The sequence below is a fragment of the Crocodylus porosus genome, unplaced genomic scaffold (genome assembly GCF_001723895.1).
Source record: "Crocodylus porosus isolate Cpor-Errol unplaced genomic scaffold, CroPor_comp1, whole genome shotgun sequence".
NCBI classification, from domain to species: domain Eukaryota; kingdom Metazoa; phylum Chordata; order Crocodylia; family Crocodylidae; genus Crocodylus; species Crocodylus porosus.
Window position 1 is genome coordinate 181,535,004 of NW_017728886.1, and position 20,712 is coordinate 181,555,715.

General features: G+C 38.7%; 1 protein-coding gene across 6 annotated transcripts in view; it reads right to left on the reverse strand.

Annotated features, from left to right (window-relative positions):
* The window catches only part of PTPRM (protein tyrosine phosphatase, receptor type M), a 728,011-nt gene that overhangs the window by 209,760 nt on the left and 497,539 nt on the right, over window positions 1-20,712 (reverse strand). For 3 of the 6 annotated variants that reach the window (XM_019546215.1, XM_019546223.1, XM_019546197.1), the window contains exons 15-16: window positions 14,539-14,671; window positions 6,398-6,427 (exon numbers count right to left, since the gene is read on the reverse strand). In XM_019546215.1, coding sequence (XP_019401760.1) covers window positions 6,398-6,427; window positions 14,539-14,671 — 163 coding nt within the window. The remainder of the gene's footprint in view (window positions 1-6,397; window positions 6,428-14,538; window positions 14,672-20,712) is intronic. The other 3 variants (XM_019546207.1, XM_019546231.1, XM_019546235.1) reach the window with 1 other exon arrangement.

The following is a 20,712-nucleotide window of genomic DNA, read 5'->3' on the forward strand; positions in this document are numbered from 1 at the left end:
GCGCTACTTCACTGTCAGGGCAGCTAGGATCTGGAACCAACTTCCAAGCAAAGTGGTGCTGGCTCCTACCCTGGGGGTCTTTAAGAGGAGGCTAGATGAACACATTGTCAGGGTCGTTTAACCCCAGTACTCTTTCCTGCCATGGCAAGAGATCGGACTTGATGATCTGCTCAGGTCCCTTCTGACCCTACCAACTATGAAACACTGACCTACCATACCCCCCGCCCCCCACATACACCCCCTTACCACCCATACACAATATACAAGAGTAAGGACGTATTTTGAGCTATTTTGCAATTCCCTTTAGAAACACTATGCAAGCACATATAAATCAGGACAAAATATTTTAAAATAAAATTAGAATAAGTTATAGTAGATGTTTTATTTTTTAGTATATGATTTATTTTTCAGTTTCAAGAGAGCAGCAACTCCGCCCCTCCCAAAAGGAGACTTCTGGGACAAGGGGAGGAACTTCTGGTGGCAAAGGTCAGGGATTAGAGCTAGGACTTCTAGTCCTGAGATGGTGACCAGGGGGCAGGGCACCCATCAACAGGTGGGGCTACTCTTGCAGCCCTTGACAGCTCACCAAACTCGTTAAGTGGCCCTCCAACCAAAATAATTGCCTGCCACAGCCTACCTGGAAAATGTATCCAGCTAGACTTTACTGTAACACCTATCTGTGACCGTATATGGGAATATGGATCCAATTCCAGGAGAGACTTTCAAAATAAATGCAAGATTTTTAAACATAATTCCAATATATTTCCTAAAATTCTTAGTACATTTTCTAATGTTACTCCCAAGAATTCAAATCAACTACCTGACTTTCTGGCAATTTAGAGTACTGAAGATAGGGTCTTTTTACAAACATACTACTTTTGCCATAAGACTCTGCAACAGTCGTAATTGCTGTGATGGGTTTAAGAAAAGACACAGATATGGCGTCTGTACGGAGATCTTATTTAGAAGGCCAATCTCCAGCAAAATAAAGCACCAGGAAAAAAAAGAGCGCACGTGACATGCGTGTGCCAGCAGACAGAGAGACTTAGTCCTCCAAGGAGATTCTCTGGGTGCTGGGGCACATTTTAATATTCTAAAGAGGTTTGTAGCACCACAAACCGGATGCCCCTTCTCATCTGGATGTGGCCAATTAGGCCACAGAGGATAACTGTGCCTCTATTACTATTAATTTTGAGTTGAAAGTTTTTGTTTATATAATTTGCATTACAATGCTTGTGAAAGTGAATGAAAGAGGTGAATTTTACAGGTGAATAGTTCTGAATTTTGAGCCAAATGAAGAGCATCAGAGTAAGGATAATCTCAAGCAGATTTTCAATGTTGGATTTTATTCTCTTGCAGAAAACCTCTCTGCAGAGGATGAATTTTTCTCAATCCTAGGCCCAAACCATCGAACTGAGCATGGCTGGTTACAGAAGCAGTCATGATAAATTTGGTAATTTCTAGCAACCAACATGATGTATATTTTCTAGGCATAATAGGAGAAGATTTGATTTCACAAGGTGAAATAATGTGAAATGGACCAGTGTCCTTCACAAAAAAAAAAATTTAAATGTCCAGGGTTGAGTAATCTTGCTGAGTAAATCAAAAGAAACCATTTCAGATGCCCAGCTCAAGCTTTGGGCAACAGTAACCAAAACTACTTTTGTAATTGTGACATTTTACCATATTTTCTCATACCACACACCCCTCCCCCCTTCTCTCTGTGCCTTGTTTTGGGGGAAAAAAAGTTTTTCCAAAGACATGGCTGAGAGATTTGAACATATGCAGCAGGTCACTAGCCTTAAGCAACTCCTCAATTGCTGTTCCAGGAACAAGCTAAAGGGTTACGGTGCTCAGTCAAAAGTTACTGCTAATTTGGCAGTGGCTCTGAGAGGTTTAAAACTGTACTCTGCCCCTGCTGTGTGCTGGCCTTTGCTTGGCAGCCATTAGATCACAGCATCTCCATGCTTCTATTGCTTCATTCTTCTATTCTGGTTAAGAAAACCATTTTTCTTGCATAAGACATGGACCCCAAATCTGGAAATCTGATTTTGGCATTGCAAGACGTATGCGGTATGTGAGTAAATACAGTATGCTCTGCCTGTAGATACCTGGCAAAGTTATTTCCTAACTTACTGCAGTTGGTTACTGCGTCTGTTAGAAGTCCATCCAAAAGGTCAGCCCCCGTCTGTAACTGGAATAGCTCCAATGCCAGTAGCCACCAACTGGGTTAACCCAATCTGGTTCAAAGAGTTTTTTCCCCCCCCTATTTCTGGCATTTACACAAGTGATGTTATTGAGCTGGATGCTGATTAATAACATGAAGGCCTCTGTCTAAATCTCATTAAAAATGAATTCTTACATCATATACCGGCTATTCTAGTTCATCAACTAAACTAAGTGATTAAATGCACTTTTGCTTCTCTGACCAATGTCACTGAGTTCTGTCCATCAAAAAAACAAGTCAGGAGAAAGCAGAATTATGTCAGTGCTAGTTGCCATGCTGAGAAAACAAGTCATTATAAGTGAACGTCACTAATGACATCTTGTCTATTCTTCCTTCTCCCACCCAGAATGAACTGTTAAGTCCAGAGAACTGCTGCAGAGCTAACAAGAATTACAGGAGAATTACTAATATTATGAACAAAAAAAAAATCAAGCTGAAGTAGCTACCCACTCTTGCTTCCAGCCCAAACAATCTGCTACCTGACTGGAGTGAGTGGTATAAAATACAATAGTGACTCAGTCAAAGCGGGGTGGGAAATAGGAGGAAAGGCTCTGGCATAAGCACTCAAAACCATTTTGAAAAAGGATTATTATTGATGGCAGTGCTCAACTCCCTTTGTCTAACATCTTCTGACTGACTAACTAGCAAATACAAGATAAAATGAAATAATTGTCTGCCAAATATGCACAGCTGTAGGCCCACCTCTGATAATCCATCTGCAGTGCAAGGCATCTGCCAACTTTTTTTTTTTCATTTAGGAGGGATTTAGGAGTGGCATTTAATGCAGTCCACTAGGAAAAGAGCACCCACGGCACCTTAGAAAACCACTGAATACAAGACAATGGCAACTATTTTAGAACACAGATTCTTGGACAGTATAACTGACTGGATGTCACATCCAGTGTTTACACTGATTAATCAGTAAACTTTAATATGATAGAAGAGTGATGATGAATTCAGGATGGCACTACATTGCAACCCAACTTTGTGAAGGGCTTTCTTAAAAATAAACAATGTACTAACATTTGTATCAATCTCCTCCTTTCTAAATCAATAAAGAAAAAGAGGAACAAATTCTGCATTGACTTACAACAACCCATGCAAGTTCCCTGAACATAGTGGGTTTGAATGGAGTCAGGATCAGTATAGAATTTGGTCCAATATGTTTTTCCTTTTCAGTGCCTGCTTTTGATTACTGTTGTCTGTTTATTTTCTTCCCCTTCTTCTCATGGCAGAGGACAATAAAAGCCAGTTCTACTTGAAAGACATGGCTCCTCCAGACTATCAAACAGCTGATCTAAACTTCATAAGTTTTCAGAAGAGCAGGTGATCTGCTTTGCCTGGAGCTATTTTGATAGCAATCTGAAGAATCAAGAGAAGCCCCACTATAACTATTAATAAATTGCTCTCTCAACTGTGTTGCTGGTTCTAATGCAGAACTAAGCTCAAATACCAAAGTTGTTATTACCATTACTAAAACTGGATAAAGATTTTGAACGGGACCATTTTTCATTGGGCAATGCAGTTTTATTTAAATTGATTTGTACCGTGGGAACTTGTTGACTGTGCTGACCTTTTCTTTCTTTTTTTTTTGGATGGAGAAAAAGTAAAAAGAAATCAAAATTAGACTTTTTTGTTTCATTTAAAAAATGTCAAATCAATTCACTTTGAAAGGTAAAAACATAGGCTTGACTGTTGTGTTTTAATTAATTTGTTGATATTTAGAATGAATTAAAGTACTGAATTTAATCTGTTTTTCATATGTTATTTAATACTGCCTGAAATACATTACAGTGTTTGACATTCTGAAAACAGAATGTCTAACTGGTCCCATATAAATATTTTTCAGAATGTCTATTACATGGAAAATGTTGAAGTTTTGTCTTTTAATTCTGTATCAGAATTAAAACAAGTTTTGAATATCTCACAGAAAAGAAATTATTTTTCCAGCCATCTGTATTCACTATATATTTTTCTATAATATTGTCTTAAAAACAGTTCAAGACAAGAGTGACTGCTATATTGTGAAGCAGAACACCAAGCAACAAAATAAGAACATTTGAACAAAGAACATTTGAAGCTGTAGGTGTACACCTTGTTGGGGTCGTTTGACCCCAGTACTCTTTCCTGCCTTGGCAGGGGGTCGGACTAGATGATCTACTCAGGTCCCTTCTGACCCTAGAAACTATGAAACTGTGAATTATGAGTTAATTAGCAGTGCTCTTCTACTTAGGAAGTCTGAAGGAGTTTCAATTGATTAAGAGGATTGCAATTTAGTGTTTTAAATTCATTTGATTATAAAGTTTCCAATCTTGGAGTACAATTCTGGTAAGTTACTTAAAAATCCAAAGCTTATCCTTCTCCTTTTTAAAATATGTAATTTAAATTTTTATGTTAAAAGTGGTTTAAAATAGCTTTAATATGAACGAAACCTGAAAAAATGCTAGGATTTTCTAGGGCAAATATGCATATCATTTAATTTTCTTTAAATGACTTGTCACTTACATTTACTCTGTTTACTTAATTTTACTATCATTTGTTCTTTTTAACCTCCATGAAGGAGCATCTTGTATAGGTAATCCTTGCCTTCAGCAACTACTTGAAATTATTCCCAATCTTTCCACTGCATTTTTATTTGACTTTTAATTAATATGTATTAGCTGATTTTACTGCTCCAATGGCTGTTGAACACTGCTATTATTGTATATCAACCAGCTTTGGAACAAATTATCTAAAGCTTATACTTCTAGAAACAGGGGAACTGCATGCTAGAGAGGATTCTGCATTAGTCAGATTCTCTTCTTTCCTTGTTTTTAATGTTATTGACCAATTCCCAAACTCCTTAAGGCACAATCAGGGCAAGGAAAGAATAAATCAAACAAAAAACTAAACCTTTTCAGCATTAGACAGTTTACATCAATACATTAAAGTGATGAGATGAACATGTTTAAAACCTTAAAATAATAGAACAAATGTCTTTAGCCAGCCCAACACAGCCTTAAATCCTCAAATTCAAAATAGTTTGGAGAAGCCTTGTTGAACTCTCAAGGTAATAAGCACTATGCTGAGTAGTGAATGTCACCAAGATCAGGATCCAAGTGAATTTTACTACATCACTGGACATATTCAAGAATCACATTTAATTAAAAAATGTTCCATTATATGAGAGAATGTATCTGCTTTTACTTCCATTAATAATATACAAATAGCTATTCATATTAGCATGTTTAGTATTAAGCTTATGAAAGTACAAAAAATCCAGTTGTGTGATTCATTGAATAAATGCTAATGTCATAAAAGTATCACATCATACCATGGGAGTTTATTTGTGCTCTATCTAGTTTTCTGTATCGCATTTATAACATTTTTACCGCGCGCCTGTGAGATGGAAAATATTATTTTCATATCCTTTTTACAGATGTGGGAATCTTGTCACAGAATCAAGTTCTCATGAGCCTTGGTCTATGCCTTAATAATCAATCTCCACAGCTACCCTTTGCTTCAATTGAAACACATCTTCTGCTATCTTTAGCAGGTAAGGCAACGTTGCTAGATGCCACAACTACCTCATCTCATTCGCTATGCAGTAGAGGGCAGTGAAGGGTGGGGCCCTTTGCAAAACGTATTTTGTGATTAACTATTGATTTCTCTATCAAATAGTTTTACCACAGAAAATGTTTCTTTGTGCCTATACGCTTTCTCTGAAAACACCTAGTGACCCATGATATCTTTGCATTGTATTTATTCATGAAACAGGAGCAAAATGTATCAACAGTGGTCACCAAATCCATGCATGTTTAAACAATGCTGTATTTTCAAAAGAAAAACAGAGAGAGTAAACCTAAATAGATTCTAAAAATAGTTACTTTATATTCTGAAAAGATTTTCTAAAAATTCTAGTGAGAATTATGGTGCCTACAACTGCCAATATAAAAATTAATTGTAGCAATATACTCAAAATACTCCAATACAGCACAAAGCAAAGGAAACCGTAAGAAAGTATGTATTTAATTAAAATGATATGAAATTATTGGCCATGTTGTTTTGGGTCTGTGAAACAAACCATGTCTGATTTTCATGAAGGAAGTTGTCTCACTGGCATTCACAACTCATGCACAGAACAACATGGCAGAAAGCATGGCTCTGCTGATGCACAAAGAAGTTACTTACAGGTAGTAAGTGTAGGAGTGATAGCTTCTTCTGCCATGATGGTGGAAGGATTTAGGCAGTGGTGGAAAAGATGAAATGGAAGGAAAGAAAAGCCAAATATTAATGTATGAAAAATCAAGATGAACTGAGACCAGAACTGGTGACACAAATGAAAGGTAGCAAGAATGCATCTCAGGCACATCATGCAACATATTCAGAATGGACAGATGACATATCTAATCTTCATAAAACTCTAAGCAGAAACTCACTGAGATGTTAAATTATAGCTGGTTTAAAACATGTCTAATAGCAAAGCAGCATATAATTAGACATATAGTATCTATAACCATACAGTATGTACAGAAATACATAAACATTCACATGTAAGGCATAAAAATATGCTTTTATTTTACATTTTAAATGGTTTGGGAAGAAGGGAATGGCTTCCCTAATGTGTTAGCCAGAATTTTAGGAATAAAATGTTTCAGAATACTTATAAAGTGGCCTCCCTTCCTGCCAGTGCACTATGAAGTTTTTTTGGATGTCTTCTCTTGTTGCTTTCCCTACTTGGACATGTTAAAAAGTAGCTTAGCTGACCACAGAGACTAGTAAACTGAAACATCCCCTAAAATGTATTTCCAGAAGTCCAAACTGTCAAACAGAAGCATGGATCAGTTTTTCATTGGCTTTTCACTGCAGAAGAAAACCAAATTAACTTAGTCGCCTTGTTGTCTCTGAATTGTTTTTATAAACTTACTTATGTATTTCATCTGGAGGGAAATCCCATGCAAATTTCAATTAAAAGGAATAAAAACTGAAAGTGGGGCTTGCTGCTGGTGCAGATGGACTCTATCCCCATTCTGTCAGCAGAAGGAAGAACTGTCCCTACCTTTTTACCATTTTTGATTATTGAATTAGTAGGTTCTTTGGATCCCCTGCTTCTTTCTCCATACAAGTGTGGATCCAGTGACATCCCCAACTTACCTCCACCCCAGCAGTCTCATCGTAGGTAGGGTCAGAAGGGACCTGAGCAGATCATCAAGTCTGACCCCCTGCCATGGCAGGAAAAAGTACTGGGGTGAAATGACCCTGGCGAGGTCATTATCTAGCCTCCTCTTGAAGACCCCCAGGGTAGGAGTGAGCACCACTTCCCTTGGAAGTTGGTGCCAGATCCTAGCTGCCCTGACAGTGAAGTAGCGCCTCCTGATATCTAGTCTGAATTTACTCTCTGTCAACTTATGGCCATTATTCCTTGTTGCTCCCGGTAGCGCTCGGGGGAACAGGGACTCTCCCATTGCCTGCTGGTTCCCCTTGGCTAGTTTGTAGACAGCCACCAGATGCCCCCTCAGCCTTCTCTTGTGGAGGCTGAACAGGTTCAGGTCCCATAGCTTCTGCCTTGCTGCCCCCTGATCATGCGGGTGGCCCTCCTCTGGATCCGCTCGATGATGTCCACATCTCTCCTGAAGTGTGGCACCTAGAACTGGACGCAGTACTCCAACTGTGGCCTGACCAGTGTCACACAGAGGGTGAGGATCACCTCCTTGGACCTGCTCGTGATGCACATTCTCCTTCATGATAGCACATTCAAAGCCAGTGAGGAACACCACCTGCAATGTGCAAAGTGCATGGGCTCCTTAGCTCATCTGCTCTGCCTAGACCTCTTCCCTCCCCACCTTGAGCCAGAATCCTGAATGCTGGCAAATGCAGACTGCAAAAAGGGGTGATTTTCATTCTAAATAAATTCTAACTACTGATTCTAATTGGAAAGAAGCTTACTATCCTAAACATAGCTACAAATAATGTTCAAGTGGTGGTAAGATGAAAGGCAGAAATAAACTATGCACGTATTTGCAATTTTTACAACACATACATATATCTCTTTAACTATGGGAAAAACCATGTAAACAGGCCTTGCAAAGGATGCTAACTATGTTAACTTGCCTCTAGCTACATGCTGCAGGCACTTTTCTCTTTGAAAACTAGGCTTTCATCAAATTTTCTCTCATCTTCTTTGTTTGAGGATGCCTTTAGAAATATTTCTCAATTTTTATTCCCTTTTTTCTGATTCTAGCAGTATTGTTTAAACACAAGAAGCCAAGTACTGAATATTTAATCACATGTGGCATACTTGCTAAACGCACACCTGTTAAAATTCAGTTTAAAATGAGAGCTAAGAATAGAGTAGCAGGAAGGCTGTGGATACAATCATGCATTTCTTCCTTGGGTATATCTCCTAATATATTTGGTGCCTGAATAAGAAGGGCGAGACTGGACCTTATCAAAATAGTTCAGTTTACCCATATTGCAATGGCAGAGGGGTGTTTTATATGTGGTGTAATCATAATTACCCCTTTTTTCTCTTTTGAAAAATTACTCATTTTTGGTCCTCATTTAGAATCTCATGATACTGCAAACCCTATTCCTTGCCATATGTTGCCATGACAGGGATTTAATGTAATTAGTACAAATGTTCCCATACTTCTAAAAGATGCATAGTAATTTTAGAAACAACAATAAATATAATTAATCAGTGAAGCACTACTGGTACTTCCATACAAAATTCTGCCAAACATGTTATTGAGATAAATTATTCTGTACAGGAAATAGTTGAAAATTCAGGTACTTTAATTTGTGTGAATACATCAAATTACGATTTGATAAAATAGGAGAAAAATTAAATGTCTCAAGCTCAGGTAATTTTTATATTAAGTTCTTATAATATAATCTTGAGGTTTTACACATGACTATCCTTGAAAATTAGATGCCGTTGCTTTTTTTATTTCAAGTAACATGAAGCATCAAACAGGGAAAACACCCAGAAACCTTAAAGAAACAAAACACTAAGACTTATGAAAACATTACTGGTGCCCAACCTTTTGGTTCCCCAGGCCAGATGAGTGGTGTGTAGCCAGATCCCTTGCTGGGTCATGCATGGGGTTGGGCCCCGCATGTCCAGATCAGGCCCCCTTTCACCCTGGCCCAACCCCGTGCTACACTGGCTTGGCCCTATGCACCTGGATTGGCCCTTGTGCACCCCAGCCCAAACCCGCACACCCTGGCCAACCCAGTGACGCATGGATCAAGCCCTGCACTGCTCTGGCTCTGCGAGTCCAATCTAGTGTGCAGGGTCACACTACCTCATCCACAGGTCCAGAAACTTGACTGCAGGGCAATAGCAATAAATGTTGCCACTTTTTGGAGCCCGTGGGGAATCTGGTGGGCTAGATGGCATAGCTCCAAGTGCCAGATCTGGCCCACAGATTGCTGGTTGAGTGCTCCATTTTGAAGCTATTCCTTAGATATTTGCACCCTCCAGCAAAGCACAGTAGGGGACTGCTTGGCCCTCTATCTTCCCATGGCAGGGGTAGGGATGCAGGTGAACTCCCCTGTCCTCAGGCGTCTCAGGAGACTGAAAGAGGACAAAAATGCAGGGAGCTGGAATGCACAGTGACTACATGCTTTTGTGGCCAACTGGAAGTGCTCTGGAGGAGCGGGTGCTGCCTGTCTGCAAGAAACAGAAGCACTCTGAATGTGAAGAGCCCCAAACTGGAGTGAGATTTGGAATGCTTCAAATGCATGTCTGGCCATATCCTGAGTCAGCTCTCTTCATATACTTTTCAGAGAAGAAGGATATTAATCTAGTGGTTTTGGCCAAAATTTTCATCCCTCAGTTACGGATTTTCTGCGTCCGAGGTGGCAGCATGCACCAAATAGATTCTTGTGGGTACTGGTATATTAAACAACTTGAAGTTCTTTGGGATAAAAAAACTTTGTAGATAAAAAAAAAAAAAAGGCTCCTGTGAAAAGGATGTTAAAATAAGTGCAGCTAGTCACAGGAGAGTCACCCTGTCAGGGGATCTTCCTGGTAATATTGAGCTAGTATAATGGTTTCTGTCCCACCCATAGGAGGCACTGCAAACAGCTTTCCTTATGACCCAGTTGTTCCCAGTTTCTTTACTGACTGCTAGAAACCATTGGCAGGTAGTATAAAACAGTACTGGCCTGACCTACAGCTAGGGATTACCCTGGTACACTGCCAGCCCAGTACGACGGAAGGAAAGGGCACTCCTGAGGGGCACTGAACATGGTGCTGACACTGCACAGAGCCTGCGACTTAAACAGATACGACAGATACACACATCAGACCTATTCGAAAGCTCAGGCACACAGGCAGTTCAGAAGAGAACTAAAGATATGCACGACAAAACAATGGTTTTTATAGAAAGGAAGACTGATCACACACCTCACTCTCAATCTGAAACAGATCCCAACACAATGAAATATTAATAGCTACTGGTGTACTGCACCTCCCACAGCAGCAGCAAGATGGCAGCTCAAGAAGGAACTGCTGCTCCACAGATAAAAACACCCTCAAGCAAACCTTCTTTCATTAACTCTAATTTTTCAACCTCTGTATCTTTTAGAGACGTAACTGAAGTAAAAAGAAATAAAGAAAAGTAAAGAGAAACAACCTAAACAGGTAGACAATAACAGTAAATTGAACTCTCTCCCTAACGTATATGTCCCTGATGTTGTTCCACAAGCCTAAAAATAATTATGGAAAGCACGTTTATATGTTGTTTACCAAACCCTGCAGGAACAGTGCTCTCTGTTTCAGTCCATTTTTTTTTTCTAATTCGGCAGACAAAAAAGCTTTCTTGCTGCACTTGGTGTTCAAGGAGATCCTGAGATTTCAGCATAGTTATTCTGGAGCTAGGCGGGAGACTGTGGGTGACTTGCTTGAGCTTGTGCACTGAGACCAGATTCAAAATCCAGTCAGTGGAAAATACCACTGATGTGGATCAAGTCCTAACATAGACAGTTTCAGATTATGTTGGAGAGCAGGAAATCCTTACAGGCCAGCCCATGGTTGTACTATTAACTAATATAGTACAGCCAGCTGTGGCAGCCACCACATCTGAATCCTGGAAGCAGGACTTAGTGACTGGAGCATCAGACTTAAAGGTAACAGGTTAGGTACTATTCTACCCTCTGCCACAGACTCCTGGTGTGACCGTGGGAAGGTAACTTTTTATCTTTCTTTCGCAAACTGAGACACAGAGAAATGAATTACTACTTCATAAAGGCATTGTGAATGCAGATAAATGGCTAGGAGGCTTAAGTATTAAATGGTTATAATGTCTGGATGGTTAAATGTTCTATCAAAGTAACAACTGAAGAGGATTCTTGAGGTGTACCTGTGGCAAACTGCACATTTCATTTTGAACGCTTCTATATGGCATTAAAACCAGCATGAGGTTTTAAAACCTGAGGAATTCTCAAGCTTGCCACAGCATTAACAAGGTGTGGATACTGAATTTTAATGATCAGCCATAAAAATGGACAAACAAGTGTTTGGGAAGACAGGAAGAGAGAATTTGTGGTAACTAATCAACAGATCACCTGGTGGAGCTCTGGAGAAAGGCTGCATTTAAGTTACTGGTGAATCTGGGTGGATTAACAACAGTTATGGGTTAAGTGGACCATGAGGTCCCACTTCCGTGATTGGGTCATATATAGAACGACAGCCTGGGCCTAGGAAGTCTGCCAAGGAGGCCAAGGAAAGAAAAAGTTCTGTAGTTTATCAAGTCTCATGGGAAGAGTGTATAGCTCCAACATGATGGGAACTAATACACCACCTGGCTATGCATCTAGCTGAGGGGATGCTAAGAAGTTATGACAAAAAGGGTTCTCAGATGAAAGATGCCACAAAAGCGCAGGTATTATTCAACCCAGGCCTTAATCATAAGAATCTCTTTAATATAACTGAAGCCCAATTACCAAGGCATATAGTAATCACATAGTGATGTTTCCTCCACTGAGAAGCAGCCACAGTAATGTAACATTTGTAATGTATTGGTATTGCACTTAACATTACAAGTGTTCTGAGCTTCCAAGACATGCATAATACTCACATGGTAAACAAACCTAGGGGAAAACATAGCATTGACTGGCTCAGTGGTTTAATGCACCAATAAATAACCAGTTTGTCTTTTGCAACAGTATTTTGTAAAAGAATTCTCAGATGTGGGTTTTTTCAGTTATAGCGCTTTCAGTTTAGTCACAGATTCAAAAAGTCTCATTGCTTTCAAAATACCTTTCTGGATCTGGCCCCAAAGCAGGCTGTATGGTACCCATTTGTCCCAATGTCAATAAGTGTTATAATTAAGCCTATGATGGAGAGAGAGAACCAGTGCCCTCCCCAACATTCAGCCCAACAAAATCCTTCCCATCTACCTATAGCTCTGCCTCTCCCATGGAAGCAGCAGCAGAGCAGCAACAGCAGAGTGGCCCAGCCAACCAAAGGCTCACTCATACTCATTGAGTCAGTAATCATGGGCCTCTTCCCACTCTCTTAGCAGCTCTTCTTGGACTACAGGAATAGCTGGAGTAGAAGGCACTCTAAAATGTGTTTATTCTGCTTTTTGGCTTGATTTGTTATGAGTGACAATCTAGACTTAGAAGTGGAATCAGACAGGTGTTGCAAGCAGGTCACGTTTCAGTATGCAAGACTGGCAAGGCAATGTGGAGAGCCTTACTGACTGCATGTCAGCATTGTGTTATCCTGTAGCAAGGGTTTGTCTGCCTCAGCTTTTTAAGGTAAATTGGAAAATACGATTGCTGCAAAAAATGAAAAGTGAACATACAGACAGAGAAGGTAACACTTTTGAGAACAGATCTTACCCTTGCTACATCAGGTAAACCCAGCAGTATATTGGCATGGTCTGAGTTCTGCACCACTGTTCCACTGTCCCAGATAATACTTAGTGCGGTGTTTAAGTTTCCTCTTTTCTTAATGGAGGCTTCAACCGCCCCTTCTCGTTACTGTAGGGGTCACTCCCCTTCTTCAGGCCCCATACCATAATTTCTTCTCCAGAAATTTTCTGTTTACTTCCACAGCCCCATCATTATTTCCCATTAAAAAACCAAAAAACCAAATACCTGTAGGTTGTACACTAGTGTACCACCTAGATGCCATCTATTTAACCGTAACTTTTGATATGTTCCAAACTTAGCAGTATTACAGGCTGCTTGAGGTTTGGATATCTCAGATCCATTATGCAAACATGTACCTGCAATTCAATCACCACCCTACTATCAAGACATTGGGTCTAGCAAAATTGAGCCTGAGTTGTCTTTAAGGGAGGGAAAGGAACCCCAGAGGGTAACTGGAAGACCAAAGTTGGAGTTGCAGGTGACTAAAGGTGGAAGGCATGCGTTACAGGAGAGGACTCAAATGAAAAACACATCCTAATCCACATCCTTTTAACTGCTGGCAAATCAGACTACCCATTCCTTCAAATATCCCTAACAACCTCCAGAGCTGCAAAAGTTCTCTCACACCAGGATATAGTCCCATTCCTTGATTTAAACTGTTACTGAAATTCTCTAAACCTAGGCTACATCCTTCGTCTCCTAACTGCCATATTTTCCCTTCCCTTGCCATGAGATGTTCCTTTACAGCCTCCCTTTATACTATCCACAAACACAATAGAGTTTAAAAGGGGGGAGGGGAGATATTTTTATTGCCATAGCAGCATTCAAATTATATTCAAAGCAGAAAGATCTTGAGCCTGCTTTCAGAAACATTCAGCATGATTACAACAGTATCATTTTCATTTGCTTTCCTGGAATCAAATTTATGCAGAACAATATGGACTCAGTTCATACCACAAATCATTTTAGCTCCCCAATCCACTTCCTATTTGACCAAGGTTTTCTTTTACATTCAAAATGGGCAACTTTCTCAAGACACCTATGGGAAATCAAACTATATCCAGCTTTCATCTGACCTACTTGATACAGCAAAGGCTTGCTCTACCAGGAAAAAGATACTGTTCTTCTATTTTTTGGGTCCATCATGCAGTACTAATGCATAGTGTGAGTATCATTAACCTTGGGTTGTTTTCCTTCTATCGCACAAAGCCACAAACATTAATTCACAGAAAATGCTGCAGGACGGAAAACTCATATTTCACCATTTCATAAAATACCCTTCAGCGTATTTTTCAGGCTTCAGGGAAAACAAAGCACAATTTCCTTAAAACTGTGGAAAAGGGCAGTAAGGTGCCTGGATACTTTGGCCTGTATCAAACTGAAAGCTGCTATAGGAGAAGCTGTGACAAAATTATGCACACAGAAAACATCTACTAATTGCTCACCTTTTCTTCATTACCAGCACAATTCCCAGAAATATAATAACGAACAGCAAGATGCCTGCAATGACTCCAGCAATTTTAACAGTGTGGTCTGTCTGCTTCTCTGGTTCTGGGTCTGGTTTCCGAGTGGCAGCTCCTAGGAAAGGAGTGAATTGAAAGGAGGAGGGAAAAAAAGAAGAAAGACATTACACTTTTTATTCTGTTAAATTTAACAGTCAGTAGTCATAAGACTTATCAGAGCCAACAAATAGCAATGCTTAGATTTTTCTTTAAATGCATTCACATGTATAAAAAGGAACATAATTGTTCATAGTATTCCATAATATTTTGTTAAAGCACAATACAAGTTGGATACCTATGCCTAACCCTTCTATGAGAGCCTCTTCAGAGATACAATTTTCTATATTTTATCTGTGCTGGCTCCCTGGTCTTCCTGCCATTTAAAAAACTTGCTAACAACACAATAACTATCCTAAGCCTGTACCCAAATTTGATTTGTTGGAACATTTTCCTCAATTATTTTTCATAAATGAAGCAGTAATTTCACAACGTATTAGCTTAAACACCTGGAAAAGTGAGATAAGCTCATTTACCATGCATTTTACCAGCAATTGTTTTTTTACACAATAGACTTTTTTTTTTGCCTTTGGAAATCTAAATCTAGGTCACATCTGGTAGGCAAAAGACTCCTTCTAAGCAATTTATTCACAAAGTGGGAAGCAGCTGATGATCACACCACTGGCACCCACATTTAATATCTGTTTAAATGAGATAACCAGTGCCTTACAGCAGCTACTGTCTTAGCTTTTCCAGATTCCCCATTTAAAAAAAAAAAACAACCCACCATTTGAACTGTTTACTGCATAATGTGATGGAACGTCAAATCCATGTCTGATGAAATATCCATTTCCCCAGCTAAATGAGTTCAGGATGAAAAATGTTAAAAGGAACTATGTTCAATAAACTGAATGCATTTTTGAGGGCTTCTACCTTTTTAATCAAAACACTACAATATCCATCATTTGAAGCACCACGTCACCTTTACGAAGTGGACAGATAGTTCTGGGAATAGGAATTTGTATAGCAACTTTCTCTGGCAGATTTTTTAGGGAGAGGGGAAGGAAGGATAAAATCCAATTATACTATATCAGTTGAGGACCAGTACTCCCATCACATACACACAGTTCTATCAAAGACTGTGAAAGCCCCAATTACAGTCTATTTCTCCTTTTGTTTACTTTGTTGCAAAAAATTTGCTATGGTGATAAATTTGCATTGAGGCTATACTATCACGAGAAGTAGGGATATATTTTCAAGCGCCATAATCATATTTTAAAGGTGCTCTGTAGCCATCATCTTTCTCGGTTATGATAAGCCAGATTTTCAAAATAAGTTAATAACTTACTTTGATGCCAAAATGTGAAATTAATTCTTTAGAAAATTCTAGCCATAGCCTCTGTATGAAGGACAACCTAGAGAAAGTTATTTGTTCTCCATGGGCCCAATTCTACCATGCTTATTCCGGCTAATATCTTACCTATCAATTAGTACCATATCAATACATGCAAATTCTTAAGTAATAAAAGGTATAACCTCGATACACATAAGGGAAGCAGAATCTGGCTTTATATTTTTGGCCACAATCCTGCATAAAATTTTGTTCTAAACAGATCCATTTTTAATTCCCCTGTGTCATATAAAGGATTTTTCTCATAAAAAAAAATATCCCTATTACTGTAATTTATACAGAACACAAAGTGTGTTAGGTATTTAGGAGATACCTAGAATATCTTCCTAGTGCAGAAACGCAGCTGTTGAGCTGAAATTGGCAGGTGGGAAACAGTAAATCAAGTGTGATGCAAATGACAACGGATGATATGGAGTTTGCAGTTCTATTTTAAATATACAACCCAGGCCAGGGGAAATGCAAATTCAACCAATACCAAGCTCTAGGTTTTCAAATTTCATTTGAAAGATCTATCTCCCTTCTCAAACTCTCATCTTCATGCTCTGCTGCATGCTGCCTTGTAGGCCTGGAACACCATTCAGCTTCGACTGTGCAAGGCGAACACTCACATTTCAAATCCCTCTAAACAATTTTGTTCTTAGTCCATTAAAACTACCAGCTGGAATATGCTGGACTAATAAATGAACATGGTCAACATGAAAACAAAAAAAAAGAAAAATCTTGCTACATTCTGAGATACAGTGATGCACCATTTCTATATCCAACACCTCCTTCCATGACTGATCAGGGTTTGGAGTACATGAGTTCTGCTATGGTTACAATACCCAGAGGAAAGAACTAGCCAGTATCCCACCTTGAGCACAAGCAACCTTATTGTACAACTGCCTTTTTGGGGTTGATGGCTGTACTGGGGGATTCTAAACCATACAGGCACTCCTGGTCTTTTAATACACTGGGGCTGCGAAGCTTAGACCTGGGACATCAGAACTGCCATGCAGAAGCATAGTCTGCCTCATCCCACCCATCTAGGCTAGCGTCCCATCTCAGTGGCTCGCATTGTTTTCTTCAGAAGATATAAGTAATGGCAACAAATGGCAGTAGTGGAACACACTCTCTCCCATGAGTAAATTTGTAACAGTTAGGGATTGCTTCAAACTCTGACATGTTAAAGGTTTATATCCCATTTCAAGCTCTTAGCATAATTAATATAAATCAATTTATATTATCATCCAATCTCCTTTTGAACATTATTTAATTCCTGACCTTTGGTGATCTGATCTGATGATGAATTCTACATTTAATCAGGTTTGAATTTTCTACCTTTTAAATTCTTTGAATCGTCCTTGGTTCTTGTGTTACAAGGGGAAGAGAAGATCCTGAATTACCTTGTGTGCCATTCACCACTTTCTATATTTTAGTATGTTTTATTTACTTCCGTTTAAAGAAAACAATACCAATAATTTCAGTTTCCCTTCATATGAGACTTTTCCAAGGCCTATAATTTTTCATGAGAAAGATTAGAGTGGTATTGGAGTGTTTTTGAAGCCATGACAGTTGAGGAAATGGTTGAGAGAAAAGGATTTCTGTGGTATCTTTCATTGGACTAAACCTATGGTTGGGAGAGCTGCTGAACAAACTTTCAGGCATCGAGTGCCCTTGATCGGAGGAAGGGCACTTGATGCCCAAAAACCTGTCCAACAGTTCTCTCAACTATATATATAGCTGTCTAATAAAAGATATCACAAGAAATCCTTGCCTCTCAGATATTTCCTCGAGCACCGTGGCTTCAACAACTTGCCAACCCTAGTCTAATCTTTCTTGTCACCCTTCCTAGAACTTCCTCTTATTCTGTATTCTCTCTGAAATGGGTAAGCAGTACTGCACAGTATTCTCTATAAGGATGTACCACTAATTTATCTGATCATTTGGAGTCATATTTACATTTTGCTACTCCACTCTTTTAGATAGTTAATAAGTACATTGTGCTATACCTGTCCTAACTTAGAATCTTGAAATACATGGTTAAGCCACTCACCAAGATGAAAACTGCTAATTTTCATACTCTTTGTTTCTTTTCTGAGCCAATTTTGATCCATCATTACTTAGTCTATTTAAAGCCTAAATAAATTATGTGTACCAATATTCCTTTATCTACTACTTCATGGACATGTTCACAAAGAATCCTAAGAGATCAGTAAAACATAATTTCACTTTACGGAAACAATATTGATTATATCCTATCATATAATGATCTTATATCTGGAAGTTTTTCTATTTTTTATAATTGTGTTCAAACAATTTATCAGGGGTATACTTAAGACTTCCTCTTTTTTGGGCCCTGAATCAGTCTGAAACCATTAAAAAATATATAATGAAAGATTTGCAACTCTCCAATCCTCCAGTACAGTACAGATTTTTAATGAGATACTGTATATATTTATAAACAATATACTCAGCCACTTAATTATGTTTCTTCAGAACTTGTGGTTGTCTTTCACTCAGGGTCTAAAGACATATTGCTTGGTTTTATCAATTATTTCTGACACCTCAATCTATGATAGCACCTTATTTTTCTTACCAGAAAACAGGAGCTCAAAGGAAGGTGTATCACTAACATACTCTGTAATGAAGAATGACTTATTTCATATCTTGGCAATGTCCTTTTCCTTCTCAATTGCTTCCTTTATCCTTTCCTAAATTCAGTAAACTCAGGGAAAATATTTCCCCAGGCTTCCTCTTTCTGATAAATTGGAATAACTTAATCTTTCTAATTTTAATATCTGTAGCCCTCTTTTTTTTTTTTTTTTTTTTTTTACATATTGCCTGTTCTCCAAGGACTTTAGTAGGGTTAGATTTTGAAAGCTGAAAGAGATCTTTTTGGCTCAATAATCTCTCAACATTTGCTGATTTAGCCAAACAAATTTATTTCTTGCCTTCCTGGTTCCCTTTTGGTTCAGTGTCTTCTGGAACTTGGTGATTATTCCCTTTCTAAAATTTAGTTGTCACTTTTTTGGTACCTTCCCTTTTGGCTTTGGATACTGAAGGCATTATAAGTATTACCTAGTAGCTCAGCTACTGTTCGTTATGAACTAATTCCTGCAGAGCAATTCTGCTACTGCTCCATGGCTTGGAGGATAGGGTGGAAAATTCTTCTTTCCCCCAGTAGAGCTCTAATTGCTAAGTCAATTACTTTGGCTGGATATGGTGGAAAGAATTTGTCCCTTTTATGTCCAAATAGGTTTGCCTGTCTATTTAAGCTGGCAGGAAATGACCCTTCACCTGTGACTTGCAAATATGCATGGACCATGTTGATGGTTATCACATAATGATAGATAATAAATAAAAATCTCCTGTATGTAGCTCAAGGGTTCAATGTATGCCATATAACTAATCCTTATTAAAATTGGAGCTAAACAAATCGATAGAACTAACTAAGGAAACAGAATTGCATTTTTTCTAAATTACATGTCAAGGTTGAGGAAAATTTCCTTCAATAATAAAGGGACACTGTGCCAAATCAATGCAAACAATATGAAAACAAGTGAAGGAATAGATCTTATGTTTGTTTAAAAATTACTAAAGCTTGAACCTACTTGCTTTGGAATTTATATTAAGTGCCTTCTAAAAAAAGATAATTGGGTCACTCTAGATAAATCAACAGTCATTAAAATAAATCCAGCCCAATGGCCAGGAGCTGTGACACATTTTTGCAAATGGGTACAACAGTGGAATAGGACAAAAATAGCTACCACAAAAAATAATTTCTGATTGTTTTAACTGAAGTCCAACTAATACAAAATCTCTGGGTTGTGTTTCTTATTTATTCAAATTAATAAAGAATACCTTCCTTTATTAAGACAGAATGGTCTCACTATTTCCCCATTCAAAGCTCACTGGTTAGTTGGTTTCTACTTCTGGTCTGCACCTTTAAGCTCTCTTAAAGTATATGCTCAAAAAGTCACTTCCAAGCTTTTTCCAACTAAATTTCTTTTACATGTGTTCCATCGCCTGATGTAATGGCTAAGTTTAAAAGACTCCAAGATAATAACACAGTTAGTCTAGACTGCCTTAGTCTCCAATGAAACTTACGTTTCCCATTAGAACCAAGCTATGGCTTTTTTTTGCAATAACTATTGCCCTGTGTTACATAGAAACTGGTAAATGTCCATCTGCTTCTCCCTTGGGCAGAGTAAATGATCACACCTACAAGATTTCATACTCTTTCGAGGCATGCAATCAAATTATTATGCAGGCAGCGTGAGCCAAGTATTATCACTTTCAGCACCTACTTTTAACTCATTTCACAGAGCAGGTCAGGAAAATGAAATGTTATACCCCTGTGTGACAGCTGCATTGTGATTAGGCAGCTGAAATCATGCAAAATGGGACAGGGCAGAATGTAGGCACAGATGTGTGATGCTGTCTGATTATCCATCACAAGGGCCCTATCGTTCCTGCCACGCAGCAATAGGATTGAAGAGATCAGAAAATTCCATTTTAAAGGCGCCCATCAAATCCTCCAAGGTCACTGCCAAGTACAGGCATGGGTGGGGAAGCTACTATTATCATTACTCTCTATTATTTGTATTATACTATCACCTAGGAGCTCCAAATGAGACTGGGAGCTCTATTGTGCTAGAAGCAGTACAAACACAAAGCAAGACAGCATGTGCCCTCAAAAAGGATACAATCTAATTGAGGAAAGCTGT